General features: G+C 40.0%; 1 protein-coding gene across 1 annotated transcript in view; it reads left to right on the top strand.

Annotated features, from left to right (window-relative positions):
* Positions 1-24,829, top strand: part of LOC125283328 (zinc finger protein 805-like) — a 46,820-nt gene that overhangs the window by 3,913 nt on the left and 18,078 nt on the right. The window contains 3 exon segments of the mRNA XM_048224115.2: positions 1,592-1,687; positions 9,044-10,536; positions 17,378-17,395. Of these exon segments, the coding sequence (XP_048080072.1) occupies positions 1,592-1,687; positions 9,044-10,536; positions 17,378-17,395 (1,607 nt within the window).

Genomic DNA, 24,829 nt, shown 5'->3' with positions numbered 1-24,829 from the left:
CTCTGTCTTCAGGGTGACCTGCCATCAAGGCCAGTGACTCCAGTTTCCCACTTACTAGAGTGATACAGATTCCCTTGCTGAAGGAATCTAGGAAAAATAAAAAGTGGGTCAGTTTTAGGAAAAGTGACTAATAATAGTCAAAGCCTGCTCAGGTCCTTGGAGTTCTGTCCCAGGCCCTCTTCCTGCTCCACCCGTATAATCTCGTGGCGTCCCATTGCTCAGGAAATCAGGAAGTTTCGGCCACTGTAGTGAGTCCCCCGTACAGCTTAATTTACTCAGTATGGAACGTACTTCATTTTATGAAGCTGTCCTCTTTTTTTTTTCTTGTAGTAAAAATCTGTTTTATGTTTAATGTTGTTGACTATGTACAATATTTGATGTGTCTGTAAATGTCCGTATGTGACCATATCACTGTGTAGGATTCTCAGTTTTATTATTTCTTAGTAGTTATGAAATTCTGTAGTCTAGAGTCCCCAAGTCTGTCCCTCCCCGGCCCCTGTTCTCTGAGGGTGAATGCTCATGTCCCTACCTCACCACCACCCTCCACTTGGTTTGAGGCTGCTCGCCACACACAAGGGTGTTCGCTGTCTCCTCCTTAGTGTCGTGTTTAGAAGACGAAGGTCCAGAGCCAGACCCCCGATGTTCAGTCCTAGCTCTGCTCCTTAAAAACTGTGGCTACAGGCAAGTTACCGAACCTGTCTATGCCTGGGTGTGCTCATTGGTAAATTGGGATAATACATACTTTAGTATATACTTCCTGGGACTGTACCAAGAGTAAATGGGTAACTTATGAACAGGATTCAGAACAGTGCATGGTGTGACCAGGACATGTGCGGGTTAGCAGTTGACAGTCTTGCTGCCCCATTGTTGTTTCTCTCATCATGGTCTTCATCATCCTTCTTGCCTGGACTCAGCACCTCTGGAACGGGGATGTGCGGCTTTGTGGTAAAACCGCACAGACAGCAGATATGGCTAGACCTGGCTTTCCGTTTTGGCTCAGTCATTCACCAGTTCTGTGCTCTTTGGCAAATCACACGACCTGCCTAAGCCTTGGTATCTTCATGTACAAAGTGGTGCTGATTGTAGTATGCACTTGCTGAGGATGCTGTGAGGAAATCCTAAGATAGAATCCTCATTTTGTCCATGGCCTGTAGGAAGAACAATACAAAACTATGCTTAGGATCTAGAAAAAGAGCTAGATCGATGAAGACAAATACCTTGTTTTGAATGAATAAGCCAATATTTTAAATATGTAAGTTGTTTAAATTACTCCATAAATTTATTTCATTTTCAAAATGATATAATGAATTTAAGTTGCTTGACACAGTCCCTTGAATTATGTTTATTTTTTATTACAGTTTGTATTTATATTATGATATTTATGACTATACTCTATATATTGGTTTTTGACTTACTGTGAGGAAAAAAACTCCCTGGCAGTGTGGCATGCCTTTCGTTCCCCGGTTTGTATGTAAGCATTTTGTATGGAGGGGAACAGTTTTTATTCCAAGGTCTTTTTCACGGACTAGATTGAGGGATTTTATTTCTTTATACAAAATCCCTACTGTCTTCTTTCTTTTTCTGTGAACAGGGTGTCCTGTTCCTAGACCTGAGCTGATCTACCAGCTGGAGCACGGGCGGGAGCTGTGGACGGTGAAGAGAGACCTGTCTCAAAGCGCCTATCCAGGTAGGAGCCACGATGTGGGCACGTGGGAGACCCTGCAGGCTTGAGACCAGGGGGAGGCCACTGGTCCTGGTTCCCTGGGGAAGCTTCTTGTTCTGGCCTCTCTGGTAGTTTGGAAGCCCCGGAGCCCTTTGACCCGAAGTCAGCGTGCCTGGCAGGGGACCCAGAATGTTGCTCACTCCTTCCACCTGCCAAGCTTCAGTGAATGGTCCTGCCACCCAAGCAGGTTGGAGACGGGATACAGCCTCAGAGGATTCCTCACACCTCCACCTCCCCCACATCCAGCCGTCCCCCAGTCCTGTCCATTTCACATCTTGTACGTCTCCTGAATCCATCACTTGCCTCACCTCCCTCAGTCCCGTCCCCACACTCAGTACACGCTACCATCATCTCTTCTCTGGGGGATGCTGCTCGTCTCCTAACCGGCCTCTGCATCTGCTGGGGCCTCTAGTCAGCTCTGCGTCCTGCGTGAGCTACCCCGGTGCTCAGACTTTGTTCCGGATGGTTACCACTTCCCCAGCCGCAGATGTCTGAGCATATGACCCCTGAGGGGTCTTTGCGTTGAAAGTCAAGTGCGCCTCCTCCATTGCTTGATCCTGGATCCTCCCGCACTCATTTGGGCTCCGGTGTCTGCACCTTCCCCTTCCATCTGGCGGGCGAGGTCTTGGCCCGGCCCTGGCCGGTTCCTGACCCAGAGTCTAGAGCACACCTTTTCAGGAAATTGTTTTCTTCATTCATATTCTGTTTGTTGTATAATGTAACTTCATCCTTTCTCTACTCAACATAAAAATAGGCTCGAATTCCTTACAGTCGAAGAGAATCAGTAAAAAAGTTCCTGTCTCACATCGTCTTCATCCACTCTCTGCGCGTTCAGTTACTCACGTGTTTTGACTCTCATACACGGTGCTGCCAGGAGCCATCCCGTATCGGTCGTCTTGCACATGATTACGGTGTCTCTGCTGTTTCTTGGAGTGAAATTGTTGGATTATAGGCTATGCAAGCTTCCAAGTTTACTGGATAATTGCCATTGTGTTCTAAAGGACGTGTACCAATTTACACTTTCCCCAGTAAAGCGTGGAGGTTCCTTCGACCCTGTACTTTGTCCACTACTTGATACTCCGAGGCTCCTCAATCGTTGACAAAATTCTGCCCTATACTTGATATTCTCAATTCAGTGTCGATACATGTTGACAAAACTGTATCTCATGTGGTCTTGGTTTGCTTTGCCTTCATTGCTGAGGAGCTTTAGCACCTGATCATATGATTGGTGGTCAGTCTGTATTTTCTCGCTTAAAATGTCATTTCATGATAAATACCTATTTTTCTATTAACTTGTTTGCATTTTCTTTTTGATTTGTAGGGATTCTTTGTATATTCCTTCTGGGTTTTTTTGCATGTGTTAAAATATTCATAGCATAAAACTTAACATTTTATCCATTTTTAAGTATACAGTTGAGTGATACTGAGTACGATCATAATCCCGTGCAGCTATCACCACCATCCATCTCCAGAGCTCTTCATTGTGTAAAACTGAGATTCTATACCCATTATGCAGTAACCCCCCAATCTCTCTGCCCCAGGCCCTGGCAACCACAATTTTACTTTCCATGTCTATGATTTTGACTACTCTAAGTACTTCATATTAGTGGAATGATGCAGTATTTGTGTGTGTGTCTTTATGACTGGCTCATTTCACTTAGCATAATGTCCACAAGTTTCATCCATGTTGTAGCATGTGCCAAAATTTCCTTTCTTTTTAAGGCTCGATAATATTCCATATACCACACTTTGCTGTCCATTCATCCCTCAATGGACACTTCGGTTGCTTCCATGTTTTTTACCTATTGTGAATGATACTGCTTGAACATGGGTGTACAAACATCTTTGAGAACCCGATTTCAATTTTTCTGGGTGTATGACAAGAAATTAAATTGCTGGATCATCTCGCAATTCCATTTTTAACTTTTTGAGGAGCTGCCATACTGTTTCAACAGAGACTATATCATTTTGCATTCCCACTGACAGTGTGCGAGAGTTCCCACTGCTCTTGATCCTCCAGTATTTGTTACTTTCTGATTTTTTGATAGCCATCCTAATGGATGTGAAAGGGTATTCATTGTAGTTTTGATTTGCATTTCCCTAATGATAAGTGATGTTGAACACCTTGTGCTTATTGCCGATTTGTATGTCATCTTTGGTGAAATGTCTGTTGAAGTCTTTTGCCCATTTCTGTATTGTGATTTTTTTGTTGTTGAGTTTTAGTTCTCTATATATTCTGGATATTAATCCCTTATCAGATAAATGATTTGCAAATATGTTCTCCCATTCTTTGGGTTATTCCCTTGCTCTGTTGATAGTATCTTGATGCACAGTTTTTTAATTTTTATGACTCCGGTTTATTTTTTCTTTTGTTGCTTATGGCTTTGTTGTCATATCTAAGAAAGTCATTGCCAAATCCAGTGCCATAGAGGTTTTGCTCCATGTTTTCTAAGAATTTTGTATGTTAAGTCTTACATTTGAGTCTTTGATCCATTTTGAGTTCTTTTTGGCATATGATGTTAGATAAGGGTTAAATTTCATTCTTTGGCATGTAGATACCTAGTTTTCCCAGCACCATTTGTTGTACACACTGTCTTTTTCTCCGTTGAATGGTCTTGGCACCCTTGTCAAAAATGATATGATGATATATGTTAGAGGTCATTGCTGGGTTCTCCATTATATACCCTTGGTCTGTATGACTTATCTTTATGCTAGTACCACATATTTTGATTTCTGTAGTTTTGTTTTGTTTTGGTTTTTGAGTACTGTAGTTTTGTAGTAAGTTTTGAAATCAGGAATTTTGAGTCCTCCAGGTTTGTTCTTTTTCAAGATTTTTTTTTTTTTTTTTTTTTTTTTTTGGTTATTTATGGTCCGTTCTGATACCATATGGATGTTACCATGGTTTTTTATATTTCTGCAAAAAAGTCTTTGGGATTTTCATAGGGATTGCATTGAATCTGTAGATCACTTTAGGTAGTATCAATATCTTAACAATATTAAGACTTTCAATACAAGATCATGGGATGTGTTTCCATTTATTTACATCTTTATTTTAGCAACGTTTTATAGTTTTCATTGTCTAAGTGTTTTACCTTGTTGTTTAGGTTTAACTCCTTTATTCTTTTTGATGCTGTTGTGAGTGGACCTGTTTTTGTAATTTCATTTTCAGGTTGTTTATTATTAGTGTATTAAAATGCAACTGAGTTGTCTGTGTTGACTTTGTATCCTGCTACTTTGTTGAACTCAGTTATTCTAACAGTTACTTTGTGTGGCATCTTTACATTTTTCTACATAAAAGATGATATTATCTGCAAATAAAGATAATTTTACCCTTTCCTTTCCAATTTCAGTGCCTTTTATTTCTCTTTCTAGGCTAATTCCTCTGCCTAGAACTTCCAGTGTTATGTTGCATAGAAGTGGCGATAGTGTACATCCTTGCCTTGTTCTCTATCTTAGAGGAAAAGCTTTCAGTCTTTCACCATTGAATATCATGTTTGCTGTGAGTTTTCTATATACGGCTTTTATTGTATTGAGAAAGTTTCCTTCTATTCCTAGTTTTTTGAGTGTTTTTGTCATGAAAGGATGTTGACTTTCAAAGGCTTTTTCAGTGTCAATTGAGATAATTATGTGGGCTTTTCCCTTCATTCTAGTAACGTGGTGTATTACATTTATCAGTTTTTGTATGTCAAACCACTCTTGAATTACAGCAGTAAACCCCACTTGGTCACAGTGTATGATCCTTTTAACATGCTGCAGAATTTGCTGATATTTTGTTGAGGATTTTTTACATCAATGTTTGGTAAGGTGCATTAGTCTATAATTTTCTTGTAGTGTCTTTGGCTTTGGTATCAGGGTAGTAATGGCCTTAATGATTTAAGAAGTGTTTCCTCCTCTTCAATATTTTGGAAAAGTTTAGGATTGGTATTCTTTTAAAACCTTTGGTAGAATTCATAAATGTAGCTATCAGGGCCAGGGTTTTTCTTTGTTAGGAGGTATCTTTACTACTAATTCAGTCTCCTTACTAGGCAGAGGTCTATTCAGATTTTATATTTCTTACTGATTTAGTCTTCATGGCTTTTGTGTTTCTAGGAAGTTGTCCATTTTATCTCGGTTACCCAATTTGTTGGTGTACAGTTGTTCATAGTACTCTCTTATAATCTTATTTTTATTCCTACAGAATTGGTAGTAATGTCCCCACTTCCATTTCTGATTTCGTTATTTGAATCTCTTTTTTTCTTAGTTCATCTAGCTAAAGGTTTGCCAATTTTTTTGATCTTTTCAAAGAACCACTTTTTGTTTCATTGATTTTTTTCTATTTTCGTATTCTCTATATCATTTCTTTTTAATCTTTACTATTTCCCTCCTTCCCGTCACTGTGGTTTTAGTGTGTTCTTTTCCTACGTCCTTAAGTTGTTGTAAAGTTTGTTGATTTAAGATCTCTTTTGTTATTTGACATAAGCATTTATAGCTATAAATGTCCCTGTTAATACTGCTTTCATTGCATCCTTTAAGTTTTAATATCTTAAGTTTTCATTTTCATTAGAAGTGAGTCATATTTTATATGATATCTTTTTAAATGTGTTGAGACTTAATTTGTGGCCCAACGTGATCTATCCTGGAAAATGTTCCATGTACACTTAAGAAGAACGTATTTACTGTTGTTGGGTAGAATACTCTGTATATGTGTGTTGTGAGAAGTTGGTTTTTTATGTTAAGTCCTCTGTTTCCTTACTTATATTTCGTCCGGTTGTGCTATCCATTATTGAGAATGGGGTATTGGAGTATCCATCTATTACCATAGGATTGCTCTGTCTTCCTTCATTGTGATACTTTTTGCTTCATATATTTTGATGGTCTGTCATTAAGTACATGTTTATAATTGTTATAGTTTCTTGCTGTATTATATGTTTTATTAAAATATAGTGTTTTTCATTGTCTTTTGTAATCTTTTCTGATTTAAAGTCTGTTTTTTCTGATATTAATATGGCCACCCCTGCTCTCTTTTGGTTAGTATTTGCCTTGAGTATCCTTTTCATTTTTTTCACTTTTAATCTGTTTGTGTCTTTGGATTTAAAGTGAATCTCTTATAGATGCACATGGTTGGATCATGTGATTTATGGATTATGCCAGTCTCTGTTTTTTTAGTTTAATCCGTTTATATTTAACATAATTATTGATAGGGAGAGACTTCTGTCATTTTGATACTTGCTTTCTATATGCATTTTAGATTTTTTGTTTCTCATTTCCTGCATTACTATCTTCTCTTGTGTTTAGCTGACTTATTTTTAAAGATTTTATTTATTTATTTGAGGGAGAGCATGAGAGGGGGAGGGGCAGACGGAGAGGGAGAAGGAGACTCCCTGCTGAGCAGGGAGCCCAACTCATGGCTCAATCCCAGGACCCTGGGATCATGACCTGAGCTGAAGGCAAATGTGTAACCAACTGAGCCACCCAGGTGCCCTTTAATTGACTTTTTGTAGTGAAATGTTTAAATTACTTTCTCATTTCCTTTTGTGTACATTCTATAGCTATTTTTTTGTGGTTACCGTGGGAATTGTATTTAGTACCTTAAATTTATAGCATTAATCTAATTTTATACTAACCTTCCTTCAATAACATAAAAAAACTCTCCTTTACAGCTCTGTTCTCAACTCTTTTAGTTGTTCATGTCACAAAAGTATATTTTTATATATTGCATACTCCCAAACTTAAAACTAATAACTCTTTTAAATGCATTAGTCTTTTGAATTATGTAGAAACTATATGTGGAGTTATAACCTGAAGTTACAGTAACACTAGCTTTTAGATTAGTGTAGTTTTTTTTAGTCTCCTAAATCATGTAAAAAACAAAAAGTAGAATTATAAACCATTGTTAAAATAATAATTTTATAGTTGTTCGTATATTTACTTTTATTGGGTTTTTTTAAATACGGCTTTGAATTACTGTCTAGTGTCCTTTCATTTCACCCTGCAGGATTTCCTTGAGAATTTTTGCAAGGCAGGTCTAGTGATAACAGACTTCCTCAGGTTTTACATATAGGACTGTCTTAATTTCTGCCTCTTAAAGGACACTTTTGCCAGATATAGGATTCTTGGTTGACAGGTTTTTTTTCTTTTACCCTCAAATATATTGACCCACTGTTTTCCGGCCTCCCAAGTTTCTGATGAGAGCTCTGCACACAGTCTTATTGAGAATTTCTTGTATGTGACAAGTTGCCTCAAGCTTGCTATCAAGATACTCTGTTTATCTTTGGGTTTCAGAAGTTTGATTTTAAGTTTTGTTGTGAATCTATTTAAGTTCATTTTTCTTGGAGTGCACTGATCTCTTTGGGTATTTATTATTGATGTCTTTCATCAAATTTGGGATATTTTCAGCTGCTATCTTCTTTTACCATTTCTCTTTCTGATTAATCCCACGGTGAGTTATATTGGTTCTGTTAGTGGCATATCACAAGTCCATTAGGGTATGTTTACTTTTCTTAAATCTTTTATTTTTTCCCTGTTCTTTGGACATAATTTTCATTTCCTATATTTAAGTATGCTGATTCTTTCTTCATCCTACTGAAATCTTCCTTTGAATCCATGCAGTGAATTTTTCCTTTATTATACTTTTCTTTCGGTTTCTTTTTAGGTTTCCTTTGTTTATACATAGTTTTCTTGACTTTTCTATATCTTACTTTAGCGCTTTGAGCTTCTTTAACATGGTTGTTGTAAAGTCATGTCCCGTGTGTCTGCATCAGGTGTTTTTTAGGAACAGCTTTTGGAGGGGTTCCATACATGACCTACCATATCCTCAGGGACTTGTTACCCTTTGGCATTGATGTATAGCAATACATGCATGAAGTATTGGCAACCTAGGAATTTCACCTGGCTGGAGGGTCCAGAGTTTTAGTGACTGTCATTACATAAGCAAGATTGAGTCCTTCCCTACATGACTCTGTCCAGAGCTCTTATAGCTCAGAGCACCAACCCTCTAATTACCTGTGGTCAGGCATTGCCTTCAGTCATCTTTTAAGCATGAACTATCGGGGGCCCAAATGAGTTACCGATTCGCATAAATATCCAGTCTGGAATTGACTGTGTCTCCTCTCCTGCACTTTATCTTCTAACCCAGCCTCTTCCCTGGGTCTCCCTTTCATGGTATCAGTAGTCCTAGGACCAGGAAAGAAAGACATTGCTATCCTGGGATTCAGAGGTAGTAGCAAGACAAAGAGACACTATTTTGTTCTTCATTTTCTTTTTCTTCATTTCACTGAAATGCTCATTTTTTTCAATGTTGGGATTACCAACAGACCTTTCTGTGTATTGGATTTCTTTCAGGTGACAAAGGAAAACCCAAGATCACAGAATCTACCGCTAGTGAGCCAGCTCTGTCCGAGGGAGTCTCCCTCCAGGAACAACTAACACAAGGATTTCAAGGGAACTCCCAGGTGCACCAAACTAAGCATCAGGATGGGTCATTGGAAATGCAAGAAGGACACTTGAGACCAGAGATAGACCTCCAGAAGGAGAAGCTCCCTGGGAAATCAAGCTCCGAACATGGCCACATAGGGACAGCTCGTAATGCATGTTCAAGGATTGTACAGGAGCCAGTCCCTCTGGAAAGTGCTGTCCATGACCATGACTCATGTGGATCAGGTAAAGATCCTGTGATTCAGGAAGAAGAAAATATCTTTAAATGCAATGAATGTGGGAAAGTCTTTAACAAGAAACGCCTCCTTGCTCGACATGAGAGGATTCACTCTGGAGTGAAGCCCTATGAATGCACTGAGTGTGGGAAAACATTTAGTAAAAGCACTTATCTCCTTCAACACCACATGGTCCACACAGGGGAGAAGCCCTATAAGTGTATGGAGTGTGGGAAGGCCTTCAACCGTAAGTCACACCTTACACAGCACCAGCGGATTCACAGTGGAGAGAAGCCTTATAAGTGCAACGAGTGTGGGAAGGCCTTCACTCATCGCTCCACTTTTGTCTTGCACAACAGGAGCCACACTGGAGAAAAACCCTTTGTGTGCAAAGAATGTGGAAAAGCCTTCCGAGATAGGCCGGGTTTCATTCGTCACTACATCATCCACAGTGGCGAGAATCCCTATGAATGCTTTGAGTGTGGCAAGGTATTTAAACACAGGTCATACCTCATGTGGCACCAGCAGACTCACACTGGGGAGAAGCCCTATGAGTGCAGTGAGTGTGGGAAAGCCTTCTGTGAGAGTGCAGCCCTCATTCACCACTATGTCATCCACACTGGGGAGAAGCCCTTTGAGTGCCTGGAGTGTGGGAAGGCCTTCAACCACAGGTCATACCTCAAGAGGCACCAGAGGATTCACACTGGGGAGAAACCCTATGTGTGCAGCGAGTGTGGAAAGGCCTTCACCCACTGCTCTACTTTCATCTTGCATAAAAGGGCCCACACTGGAGAAAAACCTTTTGAGTGCAAAGAATGTGGGAAAGCCTTTAGCAATCGTGCAGACCTCATTCGACATTTCAGCATCCACACTGGAGAGAAGCCCTATGAGTGCATGGAGTGTGGGAAGGCCTTCAACCGCCGGTCAGGGCTCACAAGGCACCAGCGGATTCACAGTGGAGAGAAGCCCTATGAATGCGTTGAGTGTGGGAAAACCTTCTGTTGGAGCACAAACCTCATTCGGCACTCTATCATCCACACTGGAGAGAAGCCTTATGAGTGCAGTGAGTGTGGAAAAGCCTTCAGTCGCAGCTCATCCCTCACTCAGCATCAGAGGATTCATACTGGGAGAAACTCTGTCAGTGTAACGGAAGTGGGAAGACCCTTCACGAGTGGGCAGTCCTCAGTCAACCTCCAAGAGCTCCTATTGGGGAAAGACTTCTTGGATGTAACCACTGAGGAAACATCTTACTCAGAATCTGATCATTCATACCAAAGAGAAACCCCTCAGTTTCCTTCCCTATGAGAAACCCTTCTGTTGCAGGATATCATTTGTCATCTAAGGAGTCAGACTGGAAATTGACCCAGTCTAGAGCCTTATTCTACATCTGAGAATTCATCCAGGGAGAGATCCAGTGGTTATATGCATGTAGGAAAATCTCCAGCTACATCTTTTTAATTTATACTGCAGTATTATCTCAGGAATTTTTTTTTCTTTTCTTTTCTTTTTTTTTTTTTTTCTTTTTTTCTTTTTAAAGAAATAGAGACTTAGAAGAGAAAATGAACTGCAAACACAAACACATTTTCTTTCAGACTTCTTTGCCAACCCTTTGGCACTCTGTCATGGATTCTCCAGTTTACTTGGCAGGAGGAGGGTTTTGTTTTAGAGGTAAAGGACCTAGACTTTTATGTGTCTTGTATATACATTCATTGCTGTCCACTGTCAAGAGAGTTCATTGAGAGCAGGTTTGGAAACTTCCTGAACATCTTCTTTGTTGTAAAACATTGTCTCTGTTCTTAAGGAGCTTAATTTTTGTGAGAAATACAAAGGCTGGAGCCATCGAACACCTTTATATCGAGGAGATAAGAGTACACATATGAATGGGCACATTTTATTGCACCAGTTAAAATTGTTTAAGGCTTTGATTTTTTTTTTTTTTAAATGAACTTTCATGTGGTTTTAAGGAGCTGATACTTAGACTTTTTCTTGGTCCTGTAGTATTGGTTTACTTGATTGCTGTAATTAGATGGTAAATCTTCTAGTTTGTGTAAAATGATTTCTCTCTCCTTATTCTTTTTATTTAAAACTGATTTAGCACTCCTCATTACTTTGAATTTCCACATAAACTTTTGGAGAAGCTTGTCTATTTTATGAAAAAATCTATTGAATTTCAATAGAAATTGAGTTAAATTGTCAGATCAATTTGTTGAGATTTGACATCTTTACCGTGTTGAGTCTTCAATTTACGAACACAGTATGTCTCTATGTTTAAGTATTGCTTGATTTACTTCATCACTGTTTTATAAATTTCAATAATAGGTCCTGTATGATTTTTATAAGGTTTATATCTAGGGTTTTTTTTTTTCTTTTATTATAAGTGGCGTTGATTTTTAAACTTTCAATTTCCACACAAGTTTTGGTAGTATGCAGAAACGTAATTAAAATTTGAATGTCATTTTGGTATCCTGCAACCCTGCTGAACTGTAGGCGTTTATTTGTTTTGATAGAATGCTTTGGGGTTAGAAAACATAGAAGTATTATCTACAAAAGAGACAGTTTTACTTCTTCCTTACCATCTGTATACCTAGTATTTTCTTTTCTCGTCTGCTGTACTAGCTAGGATTTCCAGTATGTTGTTGAACAGTAGTAGTAAGAATGGATATCCTTGTCTGGTTTCTGATATTAGAGGGAAAACATTCAGTTTTTCATCAAGTCTGATGTTAGTGTAAGGGTTTTTTTTATAGAAGTTTCTTATCAAGTTAGAAATTTTCCCATATTCCTAATTTGCTATGTGTTTTTTTCCTTGTTATTGTGAATGTTGAATTTTATCATACGCTTTTTCTCTACCAATTGATATAATTTTGTGTTTTTTCATCTGTAGCTTGTTGATATGATGTATTACATTAATTTGAGTTTTGAATGTGGAATCAGCTTTATGTTCTTGAAATAAGCCCTACTTAGTTTAGAGTATAATTATTTTTGTATATTACATTACAGTATTCAGTATGCTAGTGTGTTGTTGAGGAAGTTTTCCTCTAATTTCATGAGTGGTAATAATACTAGTTCATTCTTTCATTCATTTTTGTTTGTTTTTTGTCTTTTGTTTGTTTCATACTGCCATTGGTTTTGGTGTCTAGGTGATAGTGGCCTCCCAATATGTATTGGGAGTATTCTTTTATTATGTGGAAGATAGTATATAGAATTGGTTTTATTTTTAATGTTTGGTAGCATTCTCCAGTGAACCATTTATGCCTGGAGATTTTTCTCTGGATGCTTTTTAATTATGTATTTATTTTATTTAATATGTATAGAACTGTTCAGAATATCTGTTTCATATTGGATGAATTTTCATAGTTGTCCTTTTTTAGGAATTGTTCCATTTCATCTAAATTTTCTTATTTGTTTCAAGTATTCCTTTATTATATTGTTTATGGTGGAAGAATCTACTCATACCTCCTGTTAAATTCCTGATATTGGAAATGTGTCAACTCTCTTTTTTATCTTTGTTAATCTTCTTAGATACTTACCATTTTTTGAGTCTTTTTAAAGAAGCAGCACTTTATACCACTGTTTTTTCTCTCTTTTTGTTCCTGATCTCACTGATACTTGTATTGACCTTTATTATTCTTCCATCTGCTTTGCTGGTATTTTCCTTCATCATTTCTTGGGATAGATGCTTAGATTACTGATTTGGGCTTTTCTAATATAAGCATTACATTCTATAAATTTTCCTCAGCACTTTCCTCACAAGTTGTAATACATTTTAATTACATTTCATTTGGTTCTAAGAATTTCTTTATTCAAGACTTCCTCTCTAACCTATAAATTATTTAGAAGTACATTGTTTAATTTCCTAGTGTTTGGAGTATTTCATGCTTTTTGATAATGACTTCTCATTTGTTTTATATTTGATCTGGTTGTTTAAATTTGTTGAGATTGCTTTATGACCCAAAATATGGTCTATCTTGATGAATGTTTATAAGGTTGCTTGAAAAGAATGTGTATTCTACTGTCATGGGATGGAGTTTGTATAAATGCCCACGTGATCCTGTTGGTTGATGATGTTATTCAGATTTTCTCTATCTTTGATGATTTTCTGTTTAGTATTGCTCTCAATAGCTGCGAGAGGGATTTTGAAGTCCTGCAGTATAATCTGGAATTGTCTGTTTCTCCTTTTAAGTTCTATCAGTTTTTGCTTTGAGTATTTCAAAGCTCTGTTGTAGGTGCATACACATTTAGGATTGCTCTGTCATCTTGGTGTGTTGACTTTTATGTCATTGTGTAATGTCCCTTTTTGCCCCTGTAAATTTTCTTTGGAGTATACTTTATCTGATATTAATATAGTCACTGTTGCATTTTTGGGGTAATATTGTGCACTTTTTGGTTTATATTGTTCCATAATTTTATTTTCAGCCTTATGTATATGATTTGAAGTGAGTCCCCGGGAATAGCACATATTCAGGCCATGCTTTGTTTTTATCCATTTTGCGGATTTCTTTTTTTCAGTTGCTGTATTTAGACCATTTAAGTTTAAAGTAATTACTGATATGTTAGGGCTTAAGTTTGCCACTTTTTGATTTGGTTTTTCTTTGTTCCCTGTTTATTTTTCCTCTGTTGTTTTGGGTTTTTTTGTTTGTTTTTTATCTTTTGTTTTGCCTTCCTGTGGGTTACTTTAATTTTTAGAATTCCATTTGATATATCTATGATGTTTTTGAGTATATCTCTTTGTATTTTAGTAGTTATTTTAGGTATTGTTTTATACACATATAATTTATCACAGCCAATGGTGTCAATACCTTAGCACTTTGATATGTAGAAATCTTACTTTCATTGGTTCCTTTCCATTCCCCACTCTTTAGTGTAATTGTGTTAAGTACTTCCTCTTTATACACTGAGCATCATAGTGGATGATGTTTTTTGCTTCAACTATCAAACAATTTTTGCAAAACCCATGAGAAGTGTAGTCTGTTTACCTCTACTTTTATCCATTCCATTATTCTTTCTTCTTAAAATCTCAAGATTTTTTTTTTTTTTTTTGGTTAGCATTTCCTTTCTTTTTTGCAAACTCCTATACAGATCTTCCTTCACTTGTGATGGAGTTACACGTCAATAAACCCTTTTTAAGTTGAAAATACCGCAGTCAAAAATGCATGTAGTACACCTAACGTACTGACCATCATAGTTTAACTAGCCTGTGTTGCGCATACTCAGAACACGTACATTAGTTTACAGTTGGGCAGAGTCATGTGACACAAAACCTGTTTTATAATAAAGTGTTGAATATCTCTTGTAATATACTGACTACTATACCGAAAGTGAAAAACTATGATTGTATGGGTACTTATTAACATACACAGCTGGGCCTAAAGAATGTTTGAAGTGGTGAACTAAAATTAATTGCTGGATAATGGGGATGCTACAGTGACAAGATCACCAATTTCTCTTCCTTGTGATGAGGCTGAGGAATGGCTGGTAGACGGCACTAGGACATCAACACTTGTTGATGGTTTAGCCAGTATAGTGTTCTTTGGGAAGATACCAAGTTTTGACTGTGCAGTTTGTTTCTTTTTATTATTTATTTTTCTGTAGCAAGCAAGAGCATCCTGTATCTGCCCATCAGCTCTTGTGAATGTCTTGTGCCTGACATCCATGTCTTCTAACTTCCAAATGCCACTGCTGATAGTAGCAGAGTCCTCTGTCAGTTTGTGACCTTTCTTGTTGCTTCATGTGTAACAGTTTCTACGTCAACTTCTTTATTTCTTTGTCCTTCCAGTTTGATCAGCTCCTCAATAGAAAGCTTTTCAGCCTCAGTGCCAACAAGCTCAGGAATATCCTCATTATTAATGTCCAACCCTGGCTGTTTCCCAAGCACTAGTATCTTGTTACTTACTATTCATCAACACCAGAATCTTTGCTAAATCCTCTGAGTGTGTTCACATATATCTTCTATCGTGCATTGCTACATGACTTCTCATTCAAAGAATGTGAAAATCTTTCTAAAACTTGGAGCATTTGGCTAGATTCAGTCACTTCAGCAGCCTATACAAATCGCATAAGTAGTATGCTTTGAACATACCTGTTGCACCTTGGTCCATTGATTGAGTGTAGTTGTCTTTGTTGGCAAATGTACATTGACATCAGGGTGTATGTCCCTGAAATGCTGTGGATGCCCTGAAGCATTATCTCAGATAAGAAGAATCTTGAATGGGATGTTGTCTTGCCTACAGTAGTCTCTTGCCTGTGGAATAAAACAGTTTGAAAACGAGTCTTTAAACAGTGCTAATGTCATCCAGGTTTTCTTGTTATGGTGATAATAAATGGGAAGCACATACTTGCTCACGTTCTTGAATACTCTAGGGTTCTCTGAGTAAAAAAGTCTTTCATTTGAACTCTGAAACATTTCCACCCAAAAGCAGCATTATATGTTTTTCAGTGCTTTGAATCCTGGCACTGTCTTGGACTCGACAAATGTATGAATGCCCCAGCATAACCCTTCCAGAACAAGTTTGTTTTATTGTCATTGAGTATTTGTTCTGGCAAGTATTTCTCATCTACAGTTACGCTGTGCAGCTCTTCCTTAAAAGCTTCAGCACCTTCAGTATGGGCACTTTCTGCCTCACTGCTAACCTTCAAATTATGAAAATTATGGTGCCTTATGAAGCACTGGAATCGCTTAAGACTTTCTATAAACATTTGTGTATCTGTGGGGTCATCAGCATGCTTTTTAGTATATTGAAAAGACTTCTTCCCTTAGGTTGGATTGTCAGTGGGCTAAATAGTATGTGCTGTTGTATTTGGTCTTCTATCCATGTGCCAAGTAATTTCTCAAGGTCGTCAATCGGCCCATCTCTTTTCTTCTTGATGACAGTGGATTTAAACCAATACTGACCATTAATATGATTGTTGGTTAAGAAAGTCCTAACTCACATGTGATGGCCATTACTAGCTTGCCACCTTCATGCTAGGTAATTATCTTGAGTTTTTTCTCAAGAGTAATTGCCTTTCTCTTCTCACCAGAGGCGGGAGGCACAGATGGGTGTTTTGTAGAAATGATGGGATGGGAAAACACAAGACACGATACCCAGAAATGCTGGCAGCATAGTACACTGTAGAGTATCAGTAGTCTACCCTTGTGATTGCAGGGCTGACTGGGAGATGTGCTGCCCTAGCGTCACAAGCGAGTATCACATTGCATGTTCCTAGTCTGAGAAAAAAAATCAAAGTTCAGATTTTGAAGTACAGTTTCTGCTACATGTATATCACTTTCACAGTATCATAAGGTAAAAGAAATCTTAAAACCATTCTAGGTCATCTGTAGTCTTTCTTATGGGGAAGGTCTTCTAGTAATAAATGTTTTTTTCTTTATCTACGAATATAAGTCTCCTTCATTCTAGTAGGATATTTTTGTGGGATACAGTATTTGGGGTCAGCAGTTCTTTCCTTTTCCTTGAAAAGCATGTCATTTCCTTCTGTTCTCCTTGGTTCCAGATGAGAAGTCTGCCATTTGACCCATTGTTTTTCTATCTGTAATGCTCTTTCTGCCAGGCTGTTTTCATTGTGGTTTTTTATTGTATATAGAGTTAAAAAGTGTGATTATATACTGGCATGAAATTTTGGGGGTTTATCCTGTTTGATGTTTGCTTAGCTTTTTGAATCTGTTGGTGTGTGCCCTTTGCCAATTTGGAAGATTTTTAGATATTCTTCAAATATTTTTTCAGTCCCACCGTTTCTCCTCTCTTTCAGGACTCCAGTAATGTGAGTGGTAGATCTTTTGTTCTTGTCCCAGAGGGTCCTTGGACTCCCAGTCCCTCCCTGTTCCCCAGTCTGTTTTCTCTTCGTTGCTTAGAGTGATTTATTTCCATTGATTTCTCTTTGAGCTCACTGAATCTTTTCTTTCTCGTATTTAATCTATTGAACTCATCCAGCAATTTTCATTTTGGTTTTTTATTTTCTCAGTTGTTTAATTTCTGTTTGTATCCTTTATACATCTTCTGTTTCTCTGCCTAGTTTGTTGTGCCAAAGAAAGACTCTGAGAAAGCATGCAGTACTGTGTAGTCCAAAGTCCTATTTTCTGGTGGTTTATCTTGACGTTGGAATAGAAATCCTAGATTATAGGGAGGAATGGAAGGCCTGCAGTCTTCTGTGTTGGTATCCATGTATATTTCTAAGAACAGACTTGAGAATTGAGAGTGATATTCAGAATGTTTAGAGTTTTGTTCTCCAGGAAAGGTTTCTGTGTAAAAGTCCCCAGGTCTCTATAACCGCCCCCCACCCTCGCTACTGGAAAGTAGAGCATTTCTATGAAACCTTTTCTAAGCTGAAATGGCATTAGGAAAGAAGCAGTTACCATTAATTTATGTGAAAAAAATTTTTTTAGCATTCCCAGACTCAAAAAATAACCTCTCTTAGGGTTTTCTGATACTTTAGGACATCTTGGTAACAGATGCACAAAATAAATCAAGATAAAGCCCAGATGCTCACAGACACAGTTCAAAGCTATGTTGGCTCGATGCTGAGATTCTGAGTAGTTCCTGGGGAAGGAGCTTCGTGGTTCCAGTCTTGCTGCTTGGGGTGTGCACTGCCTCTGGAACACCTTGCTACAAAACAAATTGCTGAATTCTGTTTTCACTTTTCAACTTTTTTGATACGTGAGAAAATCCTTCTCAGATTTCTTCTGGTTAGTGAAAGCAAGTACTAATGTAGGTCTTCTGTAAAAGCAAAGTGGCGTAAGCAAACTTTTGAAAAACAGTACCTGTGTAGCCTCAAAGGAGAAAGAGGTCCCTCCTCTTCAAGGACCACTTCCTCTTTGTGGTTGGACACATATCCCCAATCCCTGATTTGTCTCTTTTATACCCCCACTGCTTGGTCCTTAACTTCTCTCTCTTAATCCCCTTCTGTCCTCCTAATCTATACCTGTGTTCAAGTCTGTAGTCTCACCCCCAGGCACCTTCTGCCCCACATGCCCAGTGAGCTCTGCCCTTCTCTTTCTCTCATAGGCACACCCTGTGTAAATGTTCTGTCCACTGTCCCCACCCACTCATGTCCCTTTACCCTACTGACAACTAAACAGTGGTCTCCACCACTGTCACCTGACTTAAGCAAGTCTCACAAAGTTCCCTCTTGTCCTCCCACCCTTCTCCACCCCACCCCCAACACAAACAGTCTGTTATTGGACCTTTTTACTGCTGTCCACCTCTTTGACTTGAAGGTACTTTCCTGGTTTCTGTGAGTTTCTGCCCTACTCTTTCAGAGGATCTGTGTCTTCTTCCATCTGTTAAACAGTTGCGCTTCTCAGAATCTGTCTGTCGCCCTTGCTTTCTCATCTGCGAGGTGTTTCATGAGTGAGTTAATTCCTCCCTCGAGGTATTTTATGCTCAGTGATCTACAGAGTTCCCCAAATCCTTGTCTCCAGGTTGAATGTTTCTGGTCATCCTTCCACGCCTTGGCAGTATTCGTACGTACTGAGCCTGTCTGCATGTGTCATGTGGTCATGGCCATCACCATGAGGATGCACCTGTACTAGTCATGAGAGCAAGCAGATACAGTGTGTTACTATGTGTCAGTCGTTGTTTTGAATGTTTTACACACACCAACTCTTCATCTTTGTGATAACTCTTTGTGATAGATGATGTTATCTCCATTTTACAGATCAGAAAACTGAGGAACAGAAAGGCTAAGGGATTTACCCAGAGTTGTACATTTAAACAAAAAGTATGAGACTAGGGTTTTGAGGCCAGCTAGGGTAGCTGCAGGATTCATGTCCGTATCCTTTCCTATATTCCGTTTCATAGGATAAGTCTGTTTTTCTGGTCACCATCATTTTTATTAAAATGGGTCAAATTATGCTCATTTAGCTTTAATCCCTTTTCTCATTTGACTGTACACCTTGGCCATTCCTTCAGGTTGAGTGAGATAAACCAGACTTTTTAATGGCTGCATAATCTGTTGTAACGTAGAAATTTACAGAAAATTTCTGGGTTTCAAGTGGTAGGGAGGTAGAAGAGGGTTACAGGAGGCATTTGATTTTACACATCGTGTTTGAGGTGCCTGAGAAACATCTCAGTGAATCCCACTATGTTCTGTCTTGTTGCCAACCTGGACACCTTGCACCCATTTTTCTTTCATCATCCCCACATCCAGCCAGTGTCTCATTCTATTGTCCTTAGCTTTTTATTTTCTTTGGTAGACACTTGATGTATATGTGTCTTAGTAAATGGCCACACACAGCAGTGTATTTTTATTATAATGTTTGCCCCCCCTCCCCGAATGTTTACACAAAGCTGTGTATATAGTTGGCACAGTCTATAGCATATGTTGACCTCAGAGAGAAACCACTACGGCTCTTATGGCAGATCTCTTAAGACTTGAAAAGTCATAATGGTGGTAGAGGCGTTGGCGTATAGCTCAGTGGTAGAGCATTTGCATAATGAATGGTGGTATTGGAAGTCCTCAAGACTACCCCTGGTTTAATGATTTGCTAGGAAGACTCAAAGGACTCAGCATATACTCAACTGATTTATTTATTACAGCAAAAGGATACAAAGCAAACTCAGCCAAGGGAGAAGGCAGAAGTACTGAAGTTCTTCAGGAGTTCTGAGTGCTTAAGTTCCATCAGTGAGTAATGACAGCATCTGTGAAATGTCTACTAGGGAAGCACATTAGAAACCATGCCCATGGGGCGCCTGGGTGGCTCAGTCGGTTAAGTGTCTGCCTTCAGCTAAGGTCATGATGCCAGGGTCCTGGGATTGGGCCCCACATCAGGCTCCTTGCTCAGCAGGGAGCCTACTTTCTCCTCTGCCCCTGCCCTGCTTGTGCCCTCTCTCTGTCTCTGACAAAGAAATAAATAAAAATCCTTTAAAAAGGAAGGAAGGAAGGAAGGAAGGGAGGGAAGGAAGGAAGGAAAGAAAAAGAAGGAAAGAAGAAAGAAAAGAAAGAAAAAAGAAAGACTCCATGCCCAGGGTTTTTATTGGGCACTCTTTCTAGAATCAAAATTCTAGACCTCCAGAAGGATAGCAGGTCACCAGCATAAGCCATATTGCTGACACAAACAATAGGCACACTGAGCCATTTGTCATTTCTGGGAATTATGGGAAACCTCCTGAAATAAAGTTCCCAAACGCCACCCAAGGGCAAACTTTGAAGCTCAGAGGATAAAAGTTTTGGGCCTGTGATGTCAGCTCTTCTTCACAGTGACTTGAATGGTACTACAAGGTTGAGTATACTCACGTATCTTTTCCAAGCCTTAAATATAGTTTGCTGCAATGAAAAACTCCTAGCTTTGAGGAGACGGCTTATATACATGTAAACCATTGTAACTAAGTCAAGGTACAGTGGGTATTCTTAAAAAGTAGGGTTTAATTTAATGGTGACAAAGTACGGAGACTGGTGAGACAGGCTTTTGCCTCTCTTTATACAGATACGACTTTGGGTGATTTGATTTGCAAATATTCCCTCTTTTGCCTTTATTTCTACAAAGATAAAATGGCCAGGTCAGTGCTGTTATTTGCATTGCACGTGTGTCAGTAATTTCTCATTTACTCTTTGTTCCCGCTCCAAAAAGAAAAATATGTGGTCATAATGATTTCTGCATCATTAAATGTGCATAACTTGAGATTAAAGAATGTGGTGTTGCGGGCTTCATCAGGCTGACGGATCTGTCAGAGTGAGTGACTGGGAGGGAGTGGGAGCGTTGGGCTCCAGCTGGGAGGGCCCTCTACGTAGAGACCTGATGCTGGAGGCCTGTGGGACTCTGGCCTCTGGGAGTATACGCAGCTCCCTCTGGTCTCACAGTTGTGCGATGCAGGGATGCCTCTGAAATGCTCGATGATGTCATCCTTGAATTCTGATGGTTAACGACGACCTATAATCTGCTCGCTCACAGGTAGGTCACACATCTCACAAGTGAATGGTGGGAGCTAAATTGTAAATGGGCAACTGGGTTTTCGCCTTCCTTGGAGCAGTGGAGTGTCAAGAGCGTGGGCCCTCTAGTCAGACTGCCCGGTTCCACTTCCTGGCCTTGTTCTTAGCTGCTGGATGTTGTTGTTGTTGTTGTTGTTAAGTCCCTGTTTATTCTGCTTGTGTGTGTGTCTGTGTCAAGCAGGTGTTGTCATTGTGAAGTTTCCCATGTGGGACCTTGCTGCTGTGCAATCCACTGCCCCCTCCCTGGTCCATCCAAACATCATCTGACACCAGCTTCTGCTTTACCTTCCGCTTTTATCCTCCAGTCGATTCTCCAAACTGAAGCTGGAGATACGGCTCCGATTTGATCATGGAGGGCTCCCCCCCCGCCCCCTTTCCCTAAAATGTTTCATGACTTCCTTTTTTATCTTGGGATCAAAACCAAATCCTTAACATGGCCCATCCATGGACCTTAACCTGGTGTGGGATGTGCCTAATTTACTACCTTCTCTCTTGCACAACTCTGGTCTCTCTTCACTTCCGGTTTCCCTTTCCTCCACTTTCCCACCTGCTATGGTCTCTTCCCTCCCCACGCTGCCCATTTAGGGCATGCTTAGCCCTCCCATCTCATCTCACATAGCACTTCCTCAGGGAACCTGTCCAGCACACCCATCTAGATCATAACCCTGTATACATGGGTTCTTTGCTCCCCAAAGCCACCTTCCTGCTTGATGGTTTGCTAAGAGGATTCGCTCGACTCAGAACTGCTGTTGTACTCACAGTTACTGTCTGTGACAGCACAAGGACACAGGTCAGGGTCACCAAAGGGCAAAGGCACACAGGGTAAAAAGTCCAGTGGAAACTAAGCCCAGCTAAGCTTCCAGGTGTTCCCTCCAGTGCGGTCGCACAGGGGCTGGCTTAACTCTCGGCACAGATGTGTGACAGTATGTTCACGTATCGCCAATGAGGGAAAGTCACCCAGGCTTCAGTGTCCAGGGTTTCTTCCTGAGGCATGCAGTCCCTTCGTGACTGACCACGGATACTCGGTGGGGTCGCACAAGGCAAAGATACAGTGTGGCTCAGAGCCTCGGGCATACAAAACCCACCATTCTCTGTGAGTCACACTGTTGGCATAAATTACCCGGTCAGACTGATGCAGCGGGGCCTGCAGATACAGGCCTAACGTCACTCTTACCAGGCCAGATGTTCAGGGACTCAGGTTGTCTTCTTAGAGCAGGTCAGGGCCCAGTTCTCTGGGACGCGCAGCGTTTGAGCAGCCAAAGCCTGTTCAGTGAACACTTTGCTGCACAGTCCCCCGTGCTGGCCCTTGGCTTAGGCTCTGTGACAGCAGAACAGTGATCTGTGCCTGAGCGTCTCTCTGCAGTAAAGCACTGCTGTGAGGGTGCGCTGTAGTATCGGCGGAAATCTGCTTACCATGTGAAGGAGGCAGTGTGGGGCAGGGGTAGATTAGAATAACAACAATCCGCACTGTGAAGCCATTACATTCATGTCCACATTACTAATTTGATAACCTGTCCCTTCTGGTCAACTGTTTGTACTTGGTGATAAACCATCTCCCCTGTCACTACCTTAATTTAAGTCCGCATCCTCACCCATCTGGAATGCAGTCAGAACTTTCTAACAGACCTTCCCCCTCTCATGCCCCTTCCATAATCTAACTTCCATCTAGCACTCAGAGTAATCTTTTTGAAATATGAATCCGGTGACATCACCACTTTACTTAAAACCCTGCCATACCTACCCATGTCACAGTGTATTAACTGTATTTTCTTATCTGTATTCTTGATGCTCTGAATTTGGGGCCTTGCTCTCTGCAGCGAGGCTGGCTGCCGGTTCCTGGATAACCAGTTCTTAGAGATAGCAAACTACTGATAGGGGACTTGCCTTTCATATGCGGATTAGACAATCCAAAGACCCTAATGGGAGCCACCCCCTTCTTCCTGGCTTTCCCACTTCAGGAGACAATATTCTGTGCTGATCGTCCCAGGTCCTGGTACCAGACAAATAGGGACCCCCCCCCCCCCCAAGCCTGCCAATAGTATTCAAAATAGCCAGTCCTACACCGTCTCCCCTGCCCTGCCTCGCCTTTCCTGTGTTAAATGCAAAAGTTCTGGACCATTTTTTGTCCTCCACTTTTGCCTCCTGACCCATCCTGGTTTTCACACGGCCCTGCATCCTGAGTCTAGGGATTTGTAAGAATAAACTTCTTCCTTTATGATAATCATTTCCCTCCTCAAAATTTGCTCAGATAATGAGTCCCCCAGTGGCTAGCTAAGGGAACAGTGTTTCACACAGAAAACACCTAGGACAAGAAAACAAGTGGGAGAGCGGTGGGTACCTGAAGAAGGGCAAGAAGGCTAGTGTGGCCAGAGCTGCACCTATAAGGGTTCAAGTGGGACAAGATGAATCAGAGAGATAAATGGAGACCTCGTGTAGTGCCTTGTAGGCCATCAACAGGAGGCTGGAATGTTGCCTATATGCTCTAAAATGTACCCAGGGGAAAATAAATAAATAAAATGTACCCAGGAATTGGTTGATCTGGTATGACTCGTTAGACTTGTCCCAGCCATGTTACTTGGTACTGCAAAACTGCTTTCATTCTACTCTCCCACTCTTGCTCATCTGTTCTATTTCCTATCTCCACAGCACTCCCTCCTTTCAACCTATATTGTGTAGTGTTTTCATTGTTCTTCTTTTTAAATTATTGGTTGTTAGGATGAAAGATCCTCTACAGCAGGAATGCATTCTTTTTTGGTATATATGTGTCCCCATTGTTTAGTGCAGCCCTGTCAAAAAACTGGCACTCAATAAATATTGAATTGATCAAATAAATTATCTATAAATATATTTTTAAATCATTATGAGTGACAAAAGAGAAATAGAAGAGTGATATTGAGGTGGAGGATTACTTTAAAATTGAGAGAGATGGAGAGACCCCTATGAGGAAGGAATGGTTGACATGAGGAGTCTCATCACCCTGGACCACTTGTCTACAATCTAGGTATGAATGACTCAACACTATATCCTTCACAGCACTTTGCAAAGTGCCTTCCCTCAGCTCCTCTAGGAAATATTTGTAGAGTGAATGTTGAGTGGATTTTACCATAAGGCTCCTAAATGCTCCCATTGTTCGGACTATTGGTTGTTGATCTACTAGTTCCCTGTCTCTGCTCCCAGAAACTAGCGTGTAACTCTATGGGGAACTACAGTCCGTGGGTGACAGTCATTGTTTGGGATTAGGATATGTTTGTGCTCCTGGTTCAATGAGAACAAGAGAGATTCTACAAGGATTGGAAGGAAGAGCTGACTGGAGCTGTCACCTGTTTGAGGGTGATTCCCCACTAAGTGACAGGGGCTGAACACAAAGATTACAGAACTCCAGGGTCGTGACCCATTTAATACATTCCTGTCCAGAGAGAATTTGGGAGTTGGTGAGTTTTTCCACCTACAGAGAACTAGAGAACATTCATGGGGTTTGAGGAGAGACTTCCAGAATTATATTGCTTTCAACAAAGTTCTGAGGCAAATTGCTCCATAGCCTGAACCAAAAATATTCAAG

This window comes from Ursus arctos, unplaced genomic scaffold, assembly GCF_023065955.2.
Source record: "Ursus arctos isolate Adak ecotype North America unplaced genomic scaffold, UrsArc2.0 scaffold_19, whole genome shotgun sequence".
Classification (NCBI taxonomy): Eukaryota; Metazoa; Chordata; class Mammalia; order Carnivora; family Ursidae; genus Ursus; species Ursus arctos.
Note: the sequence above shows the minus strand (reverse complement) of the source record. Positions and strands in the feature narration are given on the sequence as shown.